This window comes from Mustelus asterias, chromosome 6 (genome assembly GCF_964213995.1).
Source record: "Mustelus asterias chromosome 6, sMusAst1.hap1.1, whole genome shotgun sequence".
In the NCBI taxonomy this organism is placed as follows: domain Eukaryota; kingdom Metazoa; phylum Chordata; class Chondrichthyes; order Carcharhiniformes; family Triakidae; genus Mustelus; species Mustelus asterias.
The window spans coordinates 63,254,843-63,278,309 of record NC_135806.1 but is presented as its reverse complement, the minus strand read 5'-3'; the positions used below and the strand labels follow the sequence as shown (position 1 = coordinate 63,278,309).

Here is a 23,467-nt window from a genome sequence, read left to right as displayed (position 1 = left end):
ATTGATTTTGTTAGTATCCCCATGGAGACTGATAGCGTTTTTAAAAAATAAGAACATAGGAACAGGGAAAGGTCATTCAGGCTGTTGCGCCAGCTTTGCCATTCAATTAGGTCAAGCTGATCATCTACCTCAGTGTCTCCCGCCACTTTCCTGCGCTATCTCCACACCCATCAATGTCTCCAGAAATCTATCGATTTCTGTCTTGAATATAGTGAATGATTGAGCTTCCACAACCTCTAGGATAGAGAATTCCAAAGGTTCGCCACCTTCTGAGTGAAGAAATTCCTCCTCATCTCAGTTTTAAATGACCTGCCCTTATTCTGAGACTATATCCTCTGGTTTTAGGCTCACCAGCCAGGCGAAGAATCCGTGTCATGCCCTGTAAGGATTTTGTAAGTTTCAATGAAGTCACCCCTCATTCTTCAAAATTCTTAAGACATAGTGACCCAATCTCTTCAATTTCTCTTCATAAGACAACCCTGCCATCCCAGAGATTAATCTGGTGAACCTCCATTGCACTCCTTCAATGGTAAATATATCCTTCCTTAGATAAGGAGACCATAACTGTACACAGTACTCCAGATGCAGCTCACTAAGGCTCTGTGCGACTGCAGCAAAACACCTTTACTGCTCGAATCCCCTTGCAGTGAAGATCAACGTACAATTTGACTTCCTAATTGCTCGCTGCACCTGTATGCTAACTTTGTGATGCATGAACAAGGACGCCCAGGTCCCTTTAAACACCCGCACTTTCCAACCTGTTGCTAGTTAAGAAATATTCTGTTTTTATTTCGTCGACCAAAGTGAATACCTTCACATTTTTTCCATCTGCCACGTCCTAGATCATTCACCTATCCAAGTCCTCTTGAAGCCTCCTTGCATATGCTTCACAACTTTTGATTCCATCCTGTTTGGTATAATTAGAAAATTTGGAAATATTATAATGGTCCCCACTTCTAAATCATTGACATAAATTGTGACCTATGGACCTAGCACGTATCCTTATAGTACCCCAATAGTAACAGTCTGCTATCATAAGAATGATCATTTACTCTTTGTTTTTTTATTTGCTAACCAATTCTCAATCCATTCTATTAATCTCCTGTATGGGATCTTTTCAAAAGCCTCCTGAAAATCCAAATACACCACATCCACTGGCTCTCCTTTACCTGTGCTACAATTAGCATCCTTAACTTTCATAAATCCCAATTGTACCATTCATTTCTAAATGTCCACATCCTTTATAATAGTCTATTGCTGACATCAGTAGTTATCCATTTTCCCTCTCCCTCCCTTCTTAAATAGTGGGGTTACACTTGCTATTTTCCCTCCCGTAGGAAGTTTGGCATTTAAATTCCCACAGTGGCTGATGGGAAGGGTCACATGTCAAGATTTCAAAGATCTTTAATGTAATAAATGTAAAGGCACATTGTCTAAATGCTCTTCAGTAGGCAACCAGTATTCAAAACTACAGAAAAGATCCACCCTTTGTTTTTTTTAAATGACGGAAAATCTCTCTCCATGTTTTACTTTACGCTGTCCTTTAATTGGACTTATCGTTCTCCAGGAACTGGTCCAAAGCTATTCTTAGCTCCAATGGCTTGCTGCCTTTTTATTTTTCCAGTCTGATAGCTTCAAATCCCATCCATGGTAAGGGTTACCCTCCCTCTAGTCAAAGCCAGGCAAATCTTCCAGCCTCGTTTAAATCCTCACAAACTTGGTGTCTTCAATTTGTGCATTCACTCCTAACTCGCACCTGGTGAGCAATAGAGATTAGCTGCTGCTTGCACTTGCTCTCGCGCTCGCTCTCGGATTCTTGCAGACTGGTGCTGTCTGAGAGGTTCAGCAATCCTTTAAGAAAAACTTGCAACCCAATCCTACAAAGCCAATCTCCATGACAACATGAGCTACATGGGCCTTGTATCCAGGTCAAAATGCTAATGAGCTATAATTTGGATCCCAACTCCATTCCATCTTCAAATTAAATAGAGAATTTAAAGTATAACCATCCCCAAAACTGCCATTCCTAACACCTGTCACTTGGAGACTCTAACAGTCTATTCACCACCAGCACAGCTGTTGTGATCATTGTTGACAGGTATGAACATTTCGCACAGCTTTCTTCGCAGTAAAGGCAAGCTTGCTGTCATGCAGAATCAGAATAGCTCAAGTGTCCCGTTGTTCATATATGCACTTGAATGTGATGTCTCAAAGTACCAATCATTGAAACATGTAAAACCTTTGTCTATCATTGTGGCATTAATATATATCAACCTGCAAAGCTCACAACTTATGCATAGTTTAAATACAGCCCCATTAGAAGCCAAGGCCACTGAATAAGTCAAACCTTGTATTGACATTCATGGTAATGTTATGGGATTGTATTCATTTCTGTCAAAGCTAAAACCCAAATAATCACACTAGGAGAGGGGTGGGGCATGAATTTGAGTTCCAGTTGCACCCAATTATCTAGCAGTTCTGTTATTGGAACAAAATTCAGTATACGTTTTGCATGGGTAGGTTTAGAAATGTTTGAAGAGGGAAATTAGCTTGAATCATAGAATGACACAGCACAAAAGGATACCTGTGCTGGTTGTTTGAACGAGCCATCCAGTTAGCCCCACTCACCTACATTTCCCATAGGCTTCCAGATTTCTCTCCCAAGTATTTATCTTTTTTTGGAAGTTGCCATGGAATCTGTTTCCACCATTCCATCAGGCTGTGAATTCCAAATCAACTTGCTCTGTTTATTTTTAAAAAAACCTTCATCCTATCCCTCGTTCTGTTGCCAATTGTCTTAAATCTTTGCTCTCAGATTGCCAATCCTTCTGCCACTATAGACTGTTTCCTCCTTTCATCAAAACCCTTCATGACTTTGAGCACTTTTATCAAATCCCCCATTGATTTTCCATGCAGTAAGGAGAATAAACCCAGAGTCTCCATGTAACTGGAATCTTTCATATCTGGTACCATTCTAGTAAATCTTTCATTTGATTTGTTATTGTCACATGTATAGAGTGAGAAGTATTGGCTCTTGCATGCTACACAAAGCGTACTGTTCATAGAGAAGGAAAGGAGAGAGTGCAGACTGTAGTGTTACAGTCATAGCTAGGGTGTAGAGAAAGATCATCTTCGTGCGAGGTAGGTCCATTCAAAAGTCTGATGGCAGCAGGGAAGAAGCTGTTCTTGAGTCGGTTGGTATGTGACCTCAGACTTTAATATCCTTTTCCCGACAGAAAAAGGTGGAAGAGAGAATGTCCGGGATGCGTGGGGTCCTTGGTTATGCTGGCTGCTTTTCCAAGGCAGTGGGAAGTGTAGACAGAGTCAATGGATGGGAGGCTGGTTTGCGTGATGGACTGGGCTACATTCACAGCCTTTGGTACTTTCTTGCGGTCTTGGGCAGAGCAGGAGCTGTACCAAGCCGTAATACAACCAGAAAGAATGCTTTCTATGATAAATCTGTAAAGTTGGTGAGAGTCTAATTTTGGTGCCTAGAATTGGCCACAATTCTTCAACTGAGGCTTAACCAGTGTTTATAAAGATTTGAAATAACTCCCTTGCTTTAGTACTCCTGTGTCTTGTTTTATAAACTCTCATGAGATACTTGACTTTAAAGGTCTTTTCAACTTTTATTACACCTTTAAGTATTGTGAACGTACCCACCGTATCTCTCTTCCTGTCTCCCCTTTAAAATGTACTATTTAGTTTATTTTGCAGCTCCAAATGATGTAAAATGTATTGGACAGGATTGGTGGGCCTTGAGGGGGCAGGACCTAAAGATAGCACTTCTACCTCTATACTGTAATAAAGTGTTAGCTCTAATTGTATACTTGGTCTTACAGTGGAGCTATCAAATGGGCGAGACACATTAGCTCTTGTAATATTATACAGGGAGAAAGTTCATTGCACATTCTAAGGATATAACTTCAGTTAATGATTTCTAAACCGAACCAGTGTTGCTCTGATGATTTGTCATTGTTGCCTTAATTCCTGAGGGAAGCAGCTTTGTGTGATGGCCGTATGAGGAGGGGTAAATATTACTTCCCAAGTTTACCGCACCAAGTCTGACTAGCAACTTTTTTATGAATTTGGAAGGATGAGGATCTATACTCAATGACTGATCTTCACCATTTACCATGCTGATTGCAAAGAAACAAATCTAGCTGGCTTTCATCAGTTTCAAATAAAAAGGGATTACTTATTACTGGGTTTTTTTAAAAAAGTAAGAGTTTTAACAACACCAGGTTAAAGTCCAACAGGTTTATTTGGTAGCAAACACCATGTCTGTTTATAGGTTGACCTGAGTGGGTTCGTGATCCGTAGTCCTTTCGGTATCTTGTCTGCTTTCTTGCATGTTTGTAGAAACTTGATGTCTGTGTCGATATGCGCGATCTTCTTGGAGATCCTTGGAGATAAACCTGTTGGACTTTAACCTGGTGTTGTTAAAACTCTTACTGTGCCCACCCCAGTCCAACGCCGGCATCTCCACATCTTTTAAAAAAAACACCCAGCTAAAGATATAAAAAAATATTTAAAAAGGTAAAAAACCCATGCCTCAACTTTTACAATCCATATTCACGCACACAGCATGCAACAATGACAAGTTCTACTGTAGGTAGTTATTATTTGGCTGGAGTCTGACAACTATGATGCTGGGGACCTCCAGAGGAGGCCAAGATCGTTCATCCACTTGGCACTTCTGGCTGAAGATTGTTGTAAATGCTTCAGCCATATCTTTTGCACTAATGTGCTGGGCTCCTCCATCATTTAAGAGCCTCCTCCTTCAGTGAGTTGCTTAATTGTCCACCATCATTCACGGCTGGATGTGGCAGGACTGCAGAACTTAGATCTCATCTGTTGGTGTGGGATTGCTTTGCTCTGTCTATCACCTGCTGTTTTCACTTTTTGGCACACAAGTAGTCCTGTGTTGTAACTTCACCAGATTGGCACTACATTTTTAGGTATGCCTGCTGCTGCACCTGTCGTGTCCTCCTACACACTTCATTGAGCCAGAGTCGATCCCTTGACTTGGTGGTAATGGTAGGGTGATGGATATGCTGGGCCCTGAGGTTACAGATTGTGATTGCCCCATTCAGAATTGAACTCAATGGGGGGCGCTGAGGGATGGGGGCGGTGGTGGTGGTTGGGATTTCTTATCTCCAAGCTTATTTGAAGTGTGTAAACTTTTGAATTTGTATACTGTAGACCTTTACACATTATCTAAAATAGTTTGGTATTTCTCTCCTGTATATTCCATCCCTCTTCTCTTTACACCCAGTCTTTTCCCTAGTGATTTGTTATTTGTGTCGCAAGTAGGCTTACATAAAGTTACTGTGAAAATCCCCTAGTCGCCACATTCTGGCATCTGTTCAGGTATACTGAGGGAGAATTCAGCACGGCCAATACACCTAACTAGCACATCTTTCGGACTGTGGGAGGAAACCAGAGCACCTGGAGGAAACCCACGCAGACACACAGAGGACATGCGCACTCTGCACAGCCAGTGACCCAAGCCGGGAATCGAACCCAGGTCCCTGGTGCTGTGAGCCAGCTGTGCTAACCACTGTGCCACCTTGCCCCTCCCAATGGCTGAAGCCATTTTATTGTTCATAACTTAAGTCCCCAAAGCTGTAATGATCCTGGTCACTCTTCTCCTTTCTAACACATCCATTTATTTCACTTGCCGTCAGGCAAACCTGCCTGCCTTGCTGCCGAATTGATTTCACCATTTGATCAGTACGTTGTTGGTACATAATTCTTTCTGACTAGTACTCCAATAAACCCTGTACTTAATTTGCCTTATTAAGTTTTGAAAGGAAGCTGCACTCGGCGACATTATTTAGCTGCCGCATTAGTGTGAAAGCAACGATTGATGGTTGCATAGTGTAATAAGTCTCCTGGAGGAGTCCCTTCGCCAAAATCCCTTTATTTATAAACTCTAACAGCAGTACACAGAGTGCCAGCAGTCAGCAGTCTATCTCCGGGGGTGTCAAAGAAACTGACATTCCCGGATAAGTCCAAGGCAAAGACTCCCTGATTGGCCCATCAATTGGATTCGTTATCAGGGATTTCATACTCCAATGGCCTGATTGAAGTCATTACACACAGTGTATGTAATTATTTTCACGTCGGGGTGATCTCTGGAGTGGAAATGTTTTACTGTATTAGGATATATGACATTTAATTTCAACAGCAGGTCTGTTACGACTACTTTTATATCTGTTCAATTCAAGCACAGTCGGGTATCACCAGAGGCTTTTTGCTGAAATTTACAGGCATAAAGTTCAGAAAACAGACAAATGAAGACACAATGACGTCACAGGTAAAGACCCTTAAAGCTTTTGCCATAAGGTCTTTCCTGAAAGGGCGTCTTTCCTCTCTTCAGATGTGACCCATTACTTTGCTTTAATTTCTGATTTTGGGTGGAATCTTCCCAGAAATGCACAGAGCGTTGCTCACAGGCTTGCCAGCCAGCGTTTCTCACAGTATTAAACGTCCTGTGCATTTTAAAAGGAGAGCGAGATTCACACAGTCAGCTGGAGGGGTGGGGCCTAAAAACGCCAGCAAGGCCAGGATCACAAGATCGTGATGCTGTTTTTAAAGGGCACCCCGATCTCCGACTTAAGTAAAAATTGTCTCCTTCGACGAAAGAGCAGTGCTCCGAAAGCTTATGGTATTTGCTACCAAATAAACCTGTTGGACTTTAACCTGATGTTGTGAGACTTCTTACTATGTTTAAAATGGCCAGCCAAGCAATGATTTGCTTATTCCTGTACAATTAAACATGCACTATAAAATAGGTTAGCTGTCTCTCAAATATTTATTCATAATATGCGCCTGAATTTTCTGAAGATTAACACACCTTCCACATACGATGCCGAAGTATCAGGAAATTAGAGCGTGAGTGAGTTCTGCCAACACTACGTCGGACCATAATCTGGTACGCAACCAAAATGTTCAACTGCTGATTGTCGAACCTCTGCCCTAATGTCACTGTAATCAGACAAAGAAACAGAAGACTTGCATTTATATAGCTCTTTTCACAATCCCCAGATACCTCAAAGCGCTTTACAGTCAATGATGTACTATTTTGTTTGACCACTTAGATTGCAATAGCGGCCTCAGAATTGGTATTCAATCACTCAGCAGATTGCCCGAGGGTGATCATTTTACTGGCTCATTCTAGATACCTTATTGAAACATTAAACCTCAATAATTAGAGTTTTGACAACCAGTCTGATCGTTTTATATTGAGCTCATGTGCTAAGCATAGATTGCTACCTGTATTTAATTCACCAGTTTATGTAATTCATTCATTGTTTATCATGTGCGGTGTTCTCAATAGTGCAGGGGGAATAGAAAATCACCAACCCTCTCTGCCAGTATTGCTATATAACTCACCCTTTCATCATTCATCACCTCCAACAGAATCAAACACAACCTCCCCTGCCTTCCACTTTCCAAAGGAACTATTCATTCCTTGATATCCTGGTTCACTCTTTCAACACCTGCCCTACCTCCTTTCCCATGACACAGTCTCATGCGAGCATAGGCGATGCAATACCCACCTATTGACTCCTTCATGTGTCACTGTCCATGGCCCAGACACAATTCTTCTGAATTTGGCAGCAATTTACATGTTGCTTCCTCCAAACTGACATGAGGCATTCACACCTGACTGTATGGCCTCTTCCAAGTTCAGATGGCTACTTGCAGATGAGGTGACTACTTTGTGAAATAATTCTATTTTGTCCACATGTATGAGCTAAGGTCCCCTCTGATTGCCACATTTTCGATTCTCAATACAAACACAAGAAGATGCTTCAAATTCAGACTGTCCTTTTATCCCAGCAATGTCTTTACAGGCACATAAACCAGTGAAGAGTTACCATAAGCTTGACACACAGGCTTCTCGCTTGGGGCTGGCACAGTTGCAAGCCGTTTTCTTTCAGAGAATTCCTTGTAGTTTTTCTTATCAGAGAGCTTAAAATTCCTGACCCCTCTCCCTGACATACACTGAACTCTTTTTTTTTGTTCCAGTCTTTTCTCTGTGTTGATGTCATTTGACCACTGTCACTGGGCAACAATAAAGTTTATCTACTTTGATTTTTTTTCCCAGAAGCACTAAATTTTAACCTCTTTTAACTCCTCTCTTTAAAAGGTGAGGACTTTAAAGTTTATCTGGCACAATGGTTAGCACTAGTGCCTCATAGCGCCAGGAACCCAGGTTCGATTCCTGGCTTGGGTCATTGTCTGTGTGGAGTCTGCATGTTCTCCCTGTGTCTGTGTGGGTTTCCTCCGGGTGCTCCGGTTTCCTCCCACAGTCCAAAAGACCTGCTGGTTAAGTCCACTAGCCATGCTAAATTCTCCCTCCATGTACCCGAACAGGCACCAGAGTGTGGCAACTAGGGGGTTTTCACAGTAACTTCATTGCAGTGTTAATGTAAGCCTACTTGTGACGAATAAATAAATTGAAACCTTTAGACAACAAATTACAGTCTTTAACCTACAGTTGGTAATCATGTCATTTAATTTAGTCCTTGTTAGTTGGTAGGACAATCTGAAATGGAAACTTCCATGCTTTTCATATCCCTGTCAGTAAAAGAACTGTTCACCCCATTAGTCTCTGTTTTCTGTTCCTTTGCCATTTTGTATTGACGCTGCTACTTGCCTCTTTAAAGAGGCTTTAATTTTGCAAACAAGTTTAGGGATATATTGACAACTTGGGCTACCAATGTGGAATATGTGACAGCATTCTGAGAGGTGGGGTAAGGAGATAAATGCGTTCAGGGTGGAGGGACACTCTGCTGGAGCACTATGTTGGTGAGCTGGTCTGAATGAACCCTTGATGCCAATTGAAATTATTTTCTACCAGGCTTCATGGTATGTTTTTTCACCTCGTTCCAAGCAATGGAATCTGAAGGTGCTGCCCCTGCTTCAGGGTGGAATAAATTCAAAACCAGCCTATGGGAACAAGCTTTCAGTGGAACAGACTCCCGAGGGAGACAGTCGACGCAGTTAGTATTGATTCGTTCAAACACAAATTAAATAGAATTCTTTCAAAAAGTAGCATTTGTGGGATATCAGCAGTTGTGTAATTTGAGGCATGATATGTTTAGCATGTTTGGAAAGGAAAGGCTAATCCTGGACCTCTGATTCACAAAGCTCTCCACTACCTGTGTTTTCCATGTGTTATTTCTGAGTTTGTTGTAGACCAATTGATGGGGATTGATTCCATTAATTCGTGAAGAATGGTAATATTATTCTATCGTGTAACTACCAGGATGGATAAGGGAGACTGGATGGATTTGATCTTTTTAGGTCGAGTAATTCCTTTGTCTCTCGGAGCCTGTTCCATTTTCTTGGTTTTTAATGTTCAGCTTTCTGTGTCAACGCCCATCTTTTATAACCATTCACACATTCTATGTCTTGTATATACCTTTCTGAAAAATAATGCCTCTTATTGGCTCATGCTATTATCACTTCAACCATTTAGCCATCTCCTATTTTTGACTTAAGCACTTCACAAGTCATTCTATTTCCTTACTGAGCTGTTTGTACTATATTTCCACCATTCCTACTTAGCTTTGCTCTATTTCTTTTTAACCAAGTTTATTACTGATATCTTCCCGTTTTCACAAAAGATCCACATCCCAAATGTCAAATTGGTTGCTGTTTATCACAGCTGCTTGCCTGACCTGTTGAGTGTTTCTGGCGTTGATTTCCATCACCTGCAGTTTTATTTTGTTTCCAGCCCAATTGATTTGATTTGATTTATTATTGTCACATGTATTCCACTATTGTCACGTGTTCCATGATGACACTCGTCTGTCTGGATGGCAGCAATGATGTGAAGAAGGGGCAGTGCTCCGAAAGCGCGTGCTACCAAATAAACCTGTTGGACTTTAACCTGGTGTTGTGAGACTTCTTACTCTGGATGGCAGCAGCCATGTATCTCATGACCTCTGCCATGACATTTTACTGAATTACTTCAACAGTCAAGAAGCAATTCCATAAGATTTGATTTGATTTATTACTGTCACATGTATTAGTGTACAGTGAAAATATTGTTTCTTGCGCGCTATACAGACAAAGCATACCAAACGTAGAGGGGGAAAGAAGAGAATGCGGAATGTAGTGTTATAATCATAGCTAGGATGTAGAGAAAGATCCCAAAAGAGAAAATGCTGGAAAATCTCAGCAGGTCTGGCATCTGTAAGGAGAGAAAAGAGCTGATGTTTCGCGTCCGATGACCCTTTGTCAAAGTAGAGAAAGATCAGCTTAATATAAGGTAGTTCCATTCAAAGGTCTGATGACAGCAGGGAAGAAGCTGTTCTTGAGTCAGTTGGTACGTGTCGTCAGACCTTTGTATCTTTCTCCCGACAGAAGAAGGTGGAAGAGAGAATGCCGGGTATGTAGTTCCTTGCAGTCTTGGATAGAGCAAGAACCATACTAAGCTGTGATACAACCAGAAATAATGCTTTTTATGGTGCATCTGTAAAAGTTGGTGGGAGTCATAGCGGACATGCCAAATTTCCTTAGTCTTGTGAGAAAGTAGAGGCATTGCTGGACTTTCTAAACTATAGTATCGGCATGGGGGGAGCAGGACAGGTTGTTGGTGATCTGGACACCTAAAAGCTTGAAGCTCTTGACCATTTCCACTTCGTCCCCATTGATGTAGACGGACGGGCATGTCCTCCACTACACTTCCTGAAGTCGATGACTATCTCCTTCATTTTGTTGATATTGAGGGAGAAATTATTGTCGTCACACCATTGCACCAGATTCTCTATCTCTTTCCTGTACTCTGTCTCATCATTGTTTGAGATCTGGCCCACTACAGTGGTGTCATCAGCAAACTTGAAAATTGAGTTGGAGGGAAATTTGACCACAGTCAAAGGTGTATAAGGAGTATAGTAAGGGGCTGAGGACACAGCCTTGTGGGGCACCAGTGTTGAGGATGATCGTGGAGGAGGTGTTGTTGCCTATCCTTACTGATTGCGGTCTGTTGGTTAGGAAGTTCAGGATCCAGTCGCAGAGGGAGGAGCCGAGCCCCAGGCCACTGAGTTTGGAGATGAGTTTCGTAGGAATATTGGTGTTGAAGGCTGAACTGTAGTCGATAAATAGGAGTCTGGCATAGGTGTCTTTGTTATCTAAGTGTTCTGGGGTTGAGTGTAGCGTCAGGGAGATGGCGTCTGCTGTGGACCTGTTGTGGCGATGGGCGAACTGTAGTGGATACAGGCAATCTGGGAGGCAGGAGTTGATTCGTGCCATGACTAACCTTTCAAAGCACTTCATAATGGTGGATGTCAGAGCCACCGGACGATAATAATTAAGGCATGCTGCCTGCCTTTGAAAACTGAAATCACCATGAACATGGATTGTTTAAAATGTGCTTTAACCCTTGTGTACTGTGTGCAAGTTGTCCCAGCTGAGTGGAACTGCATTCTGTGCACTGTAGATGAGAAAGGCCATCCTCAGAAATATTCACTGATTGATTGTGTCATAGTTCTGACACATGACTTATTTTAAAATAAGCTTCCGGTCTTTACAAAATAGGTTTACCTTAAAATGAGATGGAGAAAATAAGACAAATGGGTAGATTGCATCATTTATTTCAACTTTTCTCCTTTATACTAAGCAACAAAATGAGAAGATTTTACAGGGTTAAATTGCTCATACATATTCAAATACACAAGGAGCTTTATTACAGTAATATGCCTAGTTTAAGTCCGTGTAATGCGTTTAAAAGAACCTGCTTAACCATCTACTACCTCCAGTACCAAATACTGAATTATAAAGAAAGGATTGTTTGTGTTTTTTGGACTGAGGACCTGCAGGAAATAAACTGAGTGACCCAAAATCAGGCCATTCTCACACAAATTTAAAACCCTGAGGAAGAGTCAAAGGATTCGAAACGTTAACTCTGTTTCCTCTCCTGATAGATGCTGCCAGACCAACTTGAGATTTTTCCAGCATCCTTTGTTCTTGTTTCAGATTCCAGCATCTGCAGTATTGAATTGATTGATTTATTATTGTCACATGCTTTGGGATACAGTGAAAAATATTGGGAGGCGATTCTCCCTGTTTAAAAAAGACGGGTGGCACTTGAATCCCAGGGGGACCAATATCCTGGCGGGAAGGTTGGCTAAGGCTACTGGAGAGACTTTAAACTAGAAAGGTTGGGGGGAGGGAATCGGAATGAGGGGACTGAGAGCGAGGAGGTTAGCTCGCAAATAGATAAGGAATGTAAACAGGGTAAGAGGGAGGTTAGACGAGTGATGGAGAAGGGAAGTGCTCAGGCTGAAGGTCTGAGATGTGTCTATTTTAATGCCAGGAGTGTTGTGAATAAAGTGGATGAGCTTAGAGCGTGGATTGCTGCTTCGAATTGTGATGTGGTGGCCATTACGGAGACTTGGATGTCTCAGGGACAGGACTGGGTGCTTCAGGTGCCGGGTTTTAGATGTTTCAGGAAGGACAGGGAGGGAGGCAAGAGAGGGGGGGGAGTGGCACTGTTGATCAGGGATAGTGTCACGGCTGTAGAGAAGGTGGACGCCGTGGAGGGATTGACTACGGAGTCTCTGTGGGTGGAGGTTAGGAACAGGAAGGGGTCGGTAACGTTGCTGGGTGTTTTCTATAGGCCGCCCAATAGTAACAGAGATGTTGAGGAGCAGATGGGGAAACAGATCCTGGAGAGATGTAGGAATAACAGAGTTGTCGTGATGGGAGATTTTAATTTCCCAAACATAGATTGGAATATCCCTAGGGCTAGGGGTTTGGATGGAGAGGAGTTTGTTAGGTGTGTCCAGGAGAGTTTCCTGACACAGTATGTGGATAAGCCTACTAGAGGAGAGGCTGTACTTGATCTGGTACTGGCTAATGAACCTGGACAGGTGGAGGATCTCTCGGTGGGTGAGCATCTTGGGGATAGCGATCATAATTCTATCTCCTTCACGATAGCATTGGAAAGAGATAGGATCAGGCAGGCTAGGAAAGTGTTTCTCTGGAGTAAAGGGAAATACAGTGTCATCAGGGAGGAAATTAGACGGGTAAATTGGAAGGAGGCATTCTTGGGGAAAAGTACCGAAGGAAAGTGGAGGATTTTCAAGGAATGTTTGTCTGGAGCTCTGCATGACAACGTTCCGATGAGACAGGGGGGTGTTGGTAGGGTACGGGAACCGTGGTGCACGAAGGTTGTGATGAACCTGGTGAATAAGAAAAGAGAGGCGTACAGAAGGTTCAGGGAGCTAGGAGGTGTTAAGGATTTAGAGGAGTATACGGGATGTAGGAAGGAGCTTAAGAAGGAAATTAGGAGAGCGAGAAGGGGTCATGAGAAGGCCTTGGCGGGTAAGATTAAGGAGAATCCCAAGGCTTTCTACAAATATGTCAAGAGTAAAAGGATGAGATGTGAAGGCATAGGACCCTTAAAAGGTGAAGGGGGAAAAGTTTGTGCGGAACCGTTAGAAATGGCGGAGGTGCTTAATGAATACTTTACCTCGGTATTCACGGTGGAAAGGGATCTGGGTGGTTGTACTGCTGGTTTGCGGTGGACAGAAAGGATCGAGCATGTGGACATAAAGAAAGAGGATGTGTTGGAACTATTGAATGGCATCAAGGTTGGTAAGTCGCCGGGACCGGATGGGATGTACCCCAGGTTACTGTGGGAGGCGAGGGAGGAGATTGCGGAGCCTTTGGCGATGATCTTTGCATCGTCGATGGAGACGGGAGAGGTTCCGGAGGATTGGAGGATTGCAGATGTGGTCCCTATATTCAAGAAAGGGAACAGGGACAGCCCGGGAAATTACCGACCGGTGAGTCTAACCTCAGTGGTTGGTAAGTTGATGGAGAGGATCCTGAGAGACAGGATTTATGATCATCTAGAGAAGTTTAGTATGATCAAAAGTAGTCAGCACGGCTTTGTCAAGGGCAGGTCGTGCCTTACGAGCCTGGTTGAGTTCTTTGAAAATGTGACCAAACACATTGACGAAGGAAGAGCGGTGGATGTGGTCTATATGGACTTCAGCAAGGCGTTCGATAAGGTCCCCCATGCAAGACTTCTTGAGAAAGTGAGAGGGCATGGGATCCAAGGGGCTGTTGCCTTGTGGATCCAGAACTGGCTTGCCTGCAGAAGGCAGAGAGTGGCTGTGGAGGGGTCTTTCTCTGCATGGAGGTCAGTGACCAGTGGAGTGCCCCAGGGATCTGTTCTGGGACCCTTGCTGTTTGTCATTTTCATAAATGACCTGGATGAGGAAGTGGAGGGATGGGTTGGTAAGTTTGCTGACGACACCAAGGTAGGTGGTGTTGTGGATAGTTTGGAGGGATGTCAGAAGTTGCAGCGAGACATAGATAGAATGCAAGACTGGGCGGAGAAGTGGCAGATGGACTTCAACCCGGATAAGTGTGTGGTGATCCATTTTGGCAGATCCAATGGGATGAAGCAGCAGTATAATATGAAGGGTACCATTCTTAGCAGTGTAGAGGATCAGAAGGACCTTGGGGTCCGGGTCCATAGGACTCTTAAATCGGCCTCGCAGGTGGAGGATGCGGTCAAGAAGGCGTACGGCGTACTGGCCTTCATTAATCGAGGGATTGAGTTTAGGAGTCGGGAGATAATGCTGCAGCTTTATAGGACCCTGGTTAGACCCCACTTGGAGTACTGCGCGCAGTTCTGGTCACCTCATTACAGGAAAGATGTTGAAGCCATTGAAAGGGTGCAGAGGAGATTTACAAGGATGTTGCCTGGATTGGGGGGCATGCCTTATGAGGATAGGTTGAGGGAGCTTGGTCTCTTCTCCCTGGAGAGACGAAGGATGAGAGGTGACCTGATAGAGGTTTACAAGATGTTGAAAGGTCTGGATAGGGTAGACTCTCAGAGGCTATTTCCAAGGGCTGAAATGGTTGCTACGAGAGGACACAGGTTTAAGGTGCTGGGGGGTAGGTACAGAGGAGATGTCAGGGGTAAGTTTTTCACTCAGAGGGTGGTGGGTGAGTGGAATCGGCTGACGTCGGTGGTGGTGGAGGCAAACTCGTTGGGGTCTTTTAAGAGACTTCTGGATGAGTACATGGGATTTAATGGGATTGAGGGCTATAGATAGGCCTAGAGGTGGGGATGTGATCGGCGCAACTTGTGGGCCGAAGGGCCTGTTTGTGCTGTGGCTTTCTATGTTCTATGTAAGTGCTGAATTGGTGGGAAAACTGTTCTAGGTCACGACTGTTTTTTTCAGTGCAGCTTCACACTCTAATCTCTGCACTCTCTGCAGTGCTGAGGTCCCAGTCGTGAATCTCATTAAAACCCGGGGCCGTGGGGCCTATTCGCGGTGGAGTCTGACAGTTCCGGAACTCTGCGCATGCGCAGTGGTCCCGATCTGCCAGTCTCCCCATTTGCTGGCCAGCTCGGTCACTGGCCAGCCTGGGATCTGTGCAGTGCTGCCCCTCCAGCCCCCCCCACGGCCCGATCGCGGCCCCCACAACAATTCTCGGGCCAGCCCTGATCACTGGCCTCCCTCCAGCCCAGACCGATCCCCATGCAGAGTGGCAGCGGGATCCCCCCACCCTCACCAATTGCCCCTAGGCCCCACCCACAATAGTCTCCAGCCCCTTGGCACTGCCCAGTGCCCCCTGAGCATGGGCACTTTGCCCCTTGGGCAGTGCCAGGAGGCACAGGTTGGCACTGCCAGGGTGCCCATGCCCAGGGGGCCCCGATTGCCCCCCCCTTAATTCCGACAGGGTCTCCTGCTAGTTCCCCAAACGTGGGGAGCTACTCTAAACCCCACTGGAATGAAGTACTCCTGGCGGGGTGGGAGATTCTATCGGGACTGGCAAGTTCCCGATAATGACATGCAAAACATATTTAAACCAAATTTTAAAAAGATTCAAATGACTTGCCCCTCTTCCCGCCAGTTTCCAGTGTGGTCTGGACTCCGACTGTTCCCTGAGTCTGGAAGACGCGCATGTGTTCCTGGCGCATGCGCAAGTCCTGTAAAAAAGACCACCGACGCGATTCTCCCGACCAGACTTGCCAGAAAGGTTGCGGGTCGCGGTGGGAGAATCAGGCCCAGTTTCTTGCAAGCTGTTACAGATAAAACATACAGTTCATAGAGTACATAGGGATGCTTAAATTTAAAATCCTATTGTTTTTGCAGTATTTTTCAGTGCCTTCACCTTTCTTTTACTGCCAGCTACTGAGTTTCCTGTACAGTGTTTGTAATTCTACCTCTGACTTTTCTTTCCAGTGGACAATTTGCGATAGTAAAAAAATGCACAGAGAAAAGCTCTGGAATGGGATACGCAGCGAAATTTATCAAAAAGCGTCGCTCAAAGTCCAGCCGCCGTGGAGTGAGCCGTGAAGACATCGAAAGAGAAGTCAGCATCTTAAAGGAGATTCAGCACCCAAATATCATAACTCTGCGTGATGTCTATGAAAACAAAACTGACGTGATCCTTATTCTTGAACTGTAAGTAAATCCTTGCATATTGAACACACTCAGTGTGGAAGTGTGCTGAAAAACCATTTCTCGTTTGAGTGGACAAATGTATTTCCCAAGCGTTGCTGAGAGCATCATGGATCGTAATTCATCTGAGCTAATTGATGTAAAATGTGCAGGTGGTGGCACAGCTTGTGTGCATAATGAAGGAACCTGTTACTTTACCTCATGAGAACGAGTGACAGCAAAGTTGGAGCATCGGCCGCCCTTTTGTGATGTGCGATATTATGATGCACATTGACTAAATTAATTGTGATATTTCAAATAATAGTAAAGCAGTGTTTGAGTTGACTTGAGATCTCTGCAAACCACCCATAAACATTCCGAACATAATTGTTTCCAGTGCATCTACTCCAAGTGGAGGATGTGCATAACCTCTCGAAACCACAGAAAGAATCAACAATATTTAACAGTACATGTCTGCATTGTGAGTAAGTGAGCGTCTGCCTGTGCCAATTTCCTTTATTCAGTTTTTGAAGCAAGTGGATCATAAACAATTGAAATAAAACCTGTTTCCTGATGGAGAGCTTGATTTTTCTATTTAATCACGATGAAGACAGAATCTTTTGACATTGTGTCATTGAGATGTTATTCCCCTGCTTTTATTCAGTACTGCAGAGTGCTTATTTCTCTACCAACCAATATATAATTTGTAGAGTCTTGACATCCATTGAAATTAATCAGGAGGAAATAACCTCATGAGAACACAGCACAAATTCAGAAGCCATTTTGTTCTCTGTATCTGGCTGTTGACATATCAGCCCCTTTGTCCTCGAGAATTGTACAAAGGACCAAGAGGAGATCGAACTGTCCAACCACATTAATCAATGTTTTACTGGGTTAGTTAAGTCATCCAAGCCTGCATAGCAACGTAATTGCATCTGTAATCAAAGAAGACCACATATTTTTGCATAGGTAATAATAAACAGACACAAATAAAACAGCAAATCTAGATGAGGCACATTACTTCACTTGAAAGATCTGGTTCAAACCACGAGCTAATTCAAGCTAATATAGCAGTTATTCACTGTAAATGTGATACATGAGTTTCTTTACATAGCATTGGACTCTCATGGAGTGCTGTACTAGTTCCCAGCGTAAATCGTTAAACTGAGAATTAGACTGCTAGCCTGATGGTATCTTGTTCTTCCCTTAGAAGCTAAGCTGTTGTAAAAAGAAATGTAAAGGTAAATTTGCAATTAATCAAAACTGTCAATTGAAATAGATTTCAGAGCTTCATAAGAGCCTAAGAAAATTCAGAGTGAGAAAAACCACATTCTACCAATCAATTTCATTGTATCCAGGAACCATATTTTGATTTATTCTCTTACAGACTTCATCTGACACTGCATGTTCCTCTTTTTTTTAAAGAGATGTTAAGTTCATTCCCCTTGGTCAAAAATAAATGAAGCTGTGTGCTTAATAAGTCTATATCCTTCAATTCCACTGCAACAGATACCAACTGGTGCCAATTGCTACCAAACTAACTTTGAATCATCTTGCAGACTTGCAGCACTTCTGTCCTCAGTCCTTTTGCCTGCTGGAAATGCTTGAGCATATCTTCAGAACTTTAGAACTCTTAGCCTAGAATCTCTCTTCAGTAAACCCTTTCTATTCATCTGCTTCATTTATGATGACAAAAGCTTCATATCATATCCCAGAAATGGCCTCCCCATGTCTATATAACTTATTCTGACATGATATGCAGTTACACTCCATTGTCTAATATGTTTTGCCATAGCCAAGTACTCTGAGCATAATCAGTGATCACTCCCAATACATTTTCATTTTAAGCTTTTGTCACTTGTGATCCTTTGTCTACTGTTACATGTACATCATTACCTTACATTTATTCAGTTTAAAATACATTTGCCTATCTCAGCGCAAGTAAATAACCAGCCTGTCTATCTGTAAAGATAATTGACTTTATTCGTGCTCCTTACAGACCCACACGGTATTGTATTACCAAGCTTATATTAAGCTACTGCAGGCACCCTGCCCCACATAATTCACTGATAGTTTAAATGAGAGCCCAGAACAAATCCCTGTGAAATTCCACTGCTTATTTAATCCCAGATGGAACATTTTCCATTTAGCACTACTTGGAAGTAATTTCAGCTTGTTGGCCAAATTCTCTGGTCTCGTCCATGGCGGGACCCATTACGAGCGAGAACGAAAAACCTGGCGTTTCAGCCAAACCTCTTTCAGCCTGTCCGGAAAATCCCAGCCACGAACGAGGACAGAAAATCTCGGCCTGTGTCTTATGCTCCCCTCCCAGTTTGGTTCTGTGACTGATTGGAATCTCCGAGCAATCTCCCAGCGAACCTGTTTTTATAACTTCGCCAATAATTTATTTGGCTTTTGAATGCTGCCCAGGCAAAATTTTACATTCTTTAGTATTCTCGGATGAAGCAAGTATGTTAGATATTGTAAATAAAACTAATTGCCACGAGGTGGCTGTAAGTTATTAAAAACCTTTTTGAAGTTGAGGTTTTAAAATTCGATTTGTGCAATTTAAATGTTTTAACCAGACAAACGAAAGCCACTTGTCAAAATGCTGAAAGGTTAAATGATGCGAGGTAAGTTGCACCACATTGGTTGTTGGCCCGTGTTATCAAATCTATCAGCGTCACACATGACAAACGGCAGTTCGCATTAATTCCATGTGTTTAGATGGAGCATTTAATTTGAGTGAGCTTAAAATTGAGTTATATTTGAGCAAATTGTTTTAAGCATGTTGGTACCAATACTATTGAAGTTATTCTTCTTCAATAAACTGCAGCGTGTCTGGAGGAGAGCTATTCGATTTTCTGGCTGAAAAAGAGTCCTTGACAGAAGAAGAAGCCACAGAATTTCTCAAACAGATCCTCAATGGTGTCCACTACCTCCATTCCAAGTGCATTGCCCATTTTGACCTTAAGGTAAAACTAACATGTGATGTTGGTGAATTTCTGTGATAACTCCTTAGTAAAGGACAAGTAAGAAGAATTAATTTTATACAATGTGTAAAGAATAAAAATTACATGTAATCATGTTTGAATCTCAAAATAGTAATTCAACTGCTCTTGGTGTTGCGACACAGTAGTTGGGACATGTAGAGTTATTAAAGTAGGGACGCGATTGTTAAATATCTGCATAAAACTTTCTGTTGCCATAAACTACAAAATGATATTTTTCTGGTTCCCCATTTTAAGCCTATAAGAGTGAGTGGCTCATGGTCCTGTAGTAGTGAAGTTTTTTCTTTTATAGCTCTCCGTGCAGGGAGCTTCCATTTGCATATTACCGTTGGTTCATGTTGTCTTTGTACTATCAGATGGGGAGACAGGCAGATTTATCTGGTAGCTAGGTATACCAGATCATTATGAAGGTCTGTGAAATACGGTGGTGTGCTTTCTCAATTAATCTCTCTTTTACTTATTTACAAGGATGATTGTGGGTAAATACAATTTTTGGTCTTAAATTCTTTAACACAAAATCAGTAGAATTAAAAACATTCCACTTGTTAAGGATGAGCTCACTTCTTTACTAGGAATATATTTAAATTGCAGTTAAAAAACCTCAAAGAGCAAAATACATAAATGTATTGCAGATAAAACAAATTGGTTCAGGGTATCAAGCTTCCTTTTTTTTAGTATTTAATTTTCTGTATCGCTTTCAGGAAATGGTTTTCCATGTGAGAGAGAAACTCCACAGAAAAATGTTTCATCAGCTGTGGAAGATGGATGAATATCAGTGATATTTTGTTCTATAGATCATTTTCGCTCACAATAATCGGAGATGGTTGAGTTTTACCCTCACCTCTTTCCCCAGTCATCCCTTTCTCCAGGTTCTGCCCACTAATAGTTTTAATAACAATGTAATTTAAAATGAAGGAATATAAATGCCTGAAAGAAGGCTTACGCAACACTCTTGTAAGCTTGCCAACTCTGGTAAGTTCACATCCGATCTGGGTTCAAATCCAGCACAGACTAGTGGATGGAAATAATTTATTTTGCTGTAATTAAAGCAGAACAGGTTTCTTGCAGTCTTAACATGGTTTTTATGAGTTTAGACCCACAATATTAATTTGCTTCATGAGTAGCTAGTAACTTTTAATTTGTCAGTATGAAATTGGTTCGACCATTTGGGCGGCATGGTGGCACAATGGTTAGCACTGCTGCCTCAGAGCGCCAGGGACCTGGGTTCAACTCCCGGCTTGGGTCACTGTCTGTATAGATTTTGCACATTCTCCCTGTGTCTGCGGGGGTTTTGTCTGGGTGCTCCGGTTTCCTCCCACTGTCCAAAGATGTGAGTTAGGTGGATTGGCCATAATAAATTGTCCATTAGTGTCAGGGAGATTAGCAGGATAAATATATGGGGTTACAGAGATGGGGCCTGAGTGGGATCATTGTCGGTGCAGGCTCGATGGGCCACATGGCCCCCTTCTGCACTGATTCATGAATCTATGATTTCCTTTAGGTTTACAACAAACATGTAAGCAAATTTATTTTACCCTTGAATGGCTGGTTCAATGTTACATCAGTGGTGTTACTATTGGCAAAGTGTGAAATGTGTTTACCTGTGTAGTCCCGTCAGTTGCTTGGGAGGCTGGTTTGTGATGCAGAGGGACTCCAGCAGTGTGGATTCAATTCCCGTACCGGCTGAGGTTATTCATGAGGGCCCTGCGTTTCCAAACTTGCCCCTCGCCTGAGGTGTGGTGATCCTCGGGTTAAATCAGCTCAAAAGGGAGAACGGCTTATGGTGATCTGGGACTATGGCAACTTTACCTTTCTAATCAATGTGCTTTAAATCCATGAAGTCACTGCTGCTGGCAACTCGGGAGAAAATTAGAGCTTCGCACCTGTGGTTTGCACTTCGGCAATTTATTTGCCTTCCAATTTCCAACGTTCCAATTGCCAAACTTCCTGCCATAAATTTACTAAAAATTGCAAAGTTATGTAAGCTATTTATCTAATGGATGTTTGGAATGCATAATTATGCTTCACTTGTACAGAGTCTTGGTCAGACCCTCTTTGGATTACAGAGTTCAGATTTAAATGTTGAAACTCAGAGGATATATTGACCTTGAAAGGGGTACTATACATGTTCACCAGGATCTTGCCTGGGATGGAACATTTAAGTTATGAAGTGAGGTTGGGTAGACTTGGGTTGTTTTCATTGGAGCAGGGAAGACTGAGGGGCGACCTGATGGAGGTGTACAAGATTATGGGGGCATGGACAGAATGGATAAGGAGCAGCTGTTCCTGTTGGTTGAAGGGTCAGTCACGAGGGAACATAGGTTCAATTTGAGGGGCAGGAGGTTTAGGGGGGATGTGAGGAAAAGCTGCTTTACCCAGAAGGTGGTGATGGTCTGGAAAGTGCATCCTGGAAGGGTGATAGAGGCGGGTTGCTTCACGTCCTTTAAAATGTACCAGGATGAGCACTTGGCACATCATAACATTCAGGGCTATGGACCAAGTGCTGGCAGATGGGATTAGGTGAGAGGTCAGGTGTTTTTCAGATGTCAGCGCATACTCGATGGGCCAAAGGGCCTCTTCTGCACAGTATGGTTCTATGATTCTGTAACAAGGTTTAAAAATTTAAATTTTGGGGACAGGTTGCACAAACTTGGCTTATGTTCCCCTCAGTTCAGATAGCTGAGTGGTGATCTAAAATGATTGCAACTCAAATAGGCTAGAAACAGTGAAACAACTACTTTTGGTGAGGGAATCTAGAACAGTGAAGGAAATCAGGAAGCACTTTTTTCCCCTCAAAGGGCAGTGGAAATGTGGAACTCACTCTTCGAAAAGGCTGTGGCTGCTGAGTCAATTAACAGTTTCAAGATTGCACATGATGCGGTTTTTTGGTAAGAAAGGATATCAAGAAAGATGGAGCAAAGACAGATAAATGTAGTTGTGATGTCGTGCAGCCATGATCTAATTGAATGAGAAAGCAAATAGATTTGAAGGGCAAAATGGCCTACTTCTGTTCATATGTACCAATAATTGCTGGCACAAAACCATGAGTAAGGATGGCCAATTACAGGGGCCTCAACCTTTTAATATTTGCTAAGTGGGCATGTAAGATGTGATCAAATGTTTTATGATCAAACATCCAGGAATACTGGATGGCACCCCTGTATTGCATCAGCTGGTGTGTCTGGAGATTTCATATTAATGATATTTCTGCTTCAAAATGTATTTAATTCTTTACTTTTTAAAAAAAAAGTAACCCATGTATGAGCAAATCAAAAGGCAGTTGTGGTTTGGACAGTCCTTGTAAAACATGAGAACCCCACTTGTCCCAGTTCTTTTGAAAGGTAAAACATGAGAACCCCACTTGTCCCAGTTCTTTTGAAAGGTATATTTTGTAGATTGTCCAATTTGTCAGAATGTTTTTATTTCGGTTATCGATCAAATTGTGGTAATTATACTGATGCCATTAGAAAACCGATGGAGAAATAGCACAGGCATGAGAATATAATGACATGATTGAGTAATGGGAACTATTGTATGTGTTTCCAGTTAGATTACTGGAAAATAAAAGGCGTGTGCTGTAAGACTAATGTGTGTGTAAAAGGATATTGTGCAAATTTGTTTGTGTGTGTTCTGAACTGCAGCCAAATCACCTAAATCAATATGGAACTGTTGCTCTGGAAATGTTTGTTTTTCCACTAGTCACATGGTGCATCCTGCCATTGAGTATCTAGGAAGTACAAGCGAGAGTGTTTTACCACTTCTACTGAACAAGCTGCTTCTACTGTACAAGCTGCCGCTTCGCGCTGCACAAATTGCTGAGGGAAGGAATAAAGAAGTGGTCAGTTTATCCAAGAACCAAATTTATTTGGTAATCATACTGTACAATCTGTACAGTTCTAAAGTTTGATACTATTGTTGTTGAATAGTAAATTATTAAAAGTAAAAGAAATTAGCTCAAACCATGGTTGTAAAACAAAATCAATAATCTGCTGCGGATTTTGAATTTAAAGAAACAAGCTTGTAATT

At 42.6% G+C, this 23,467-nt stretch overlaps 1 protein-coding gene across 2 annotated transcripts in view; it reads left to right on the top strand.

Moving 5' to 3' along the window:
- Window positions 1-23,467, top strand: part of dapk1 (death-associated protein kinase 1) — a 203,006-nt gene that overhangs the window by 82,416 nt on the left and 97,123 nt on the right. For both annotated transcript variants that reach the window (XM_078214417.1, XM_078214418.1), the window contains exons 3-4: window positions 16,233-16,454; window positions 19,267-19,405. In XM_078214417.1, the coding sequence (XP_078070543.1) occupies window positions 16,233-16,454; window positions 19,267-19,405 (361 nt within the window). The remainder of the gene's footprint in view (window positions 1-16,232; window positions 16,455-19,266; window positions 19,406-23,467) is intronic.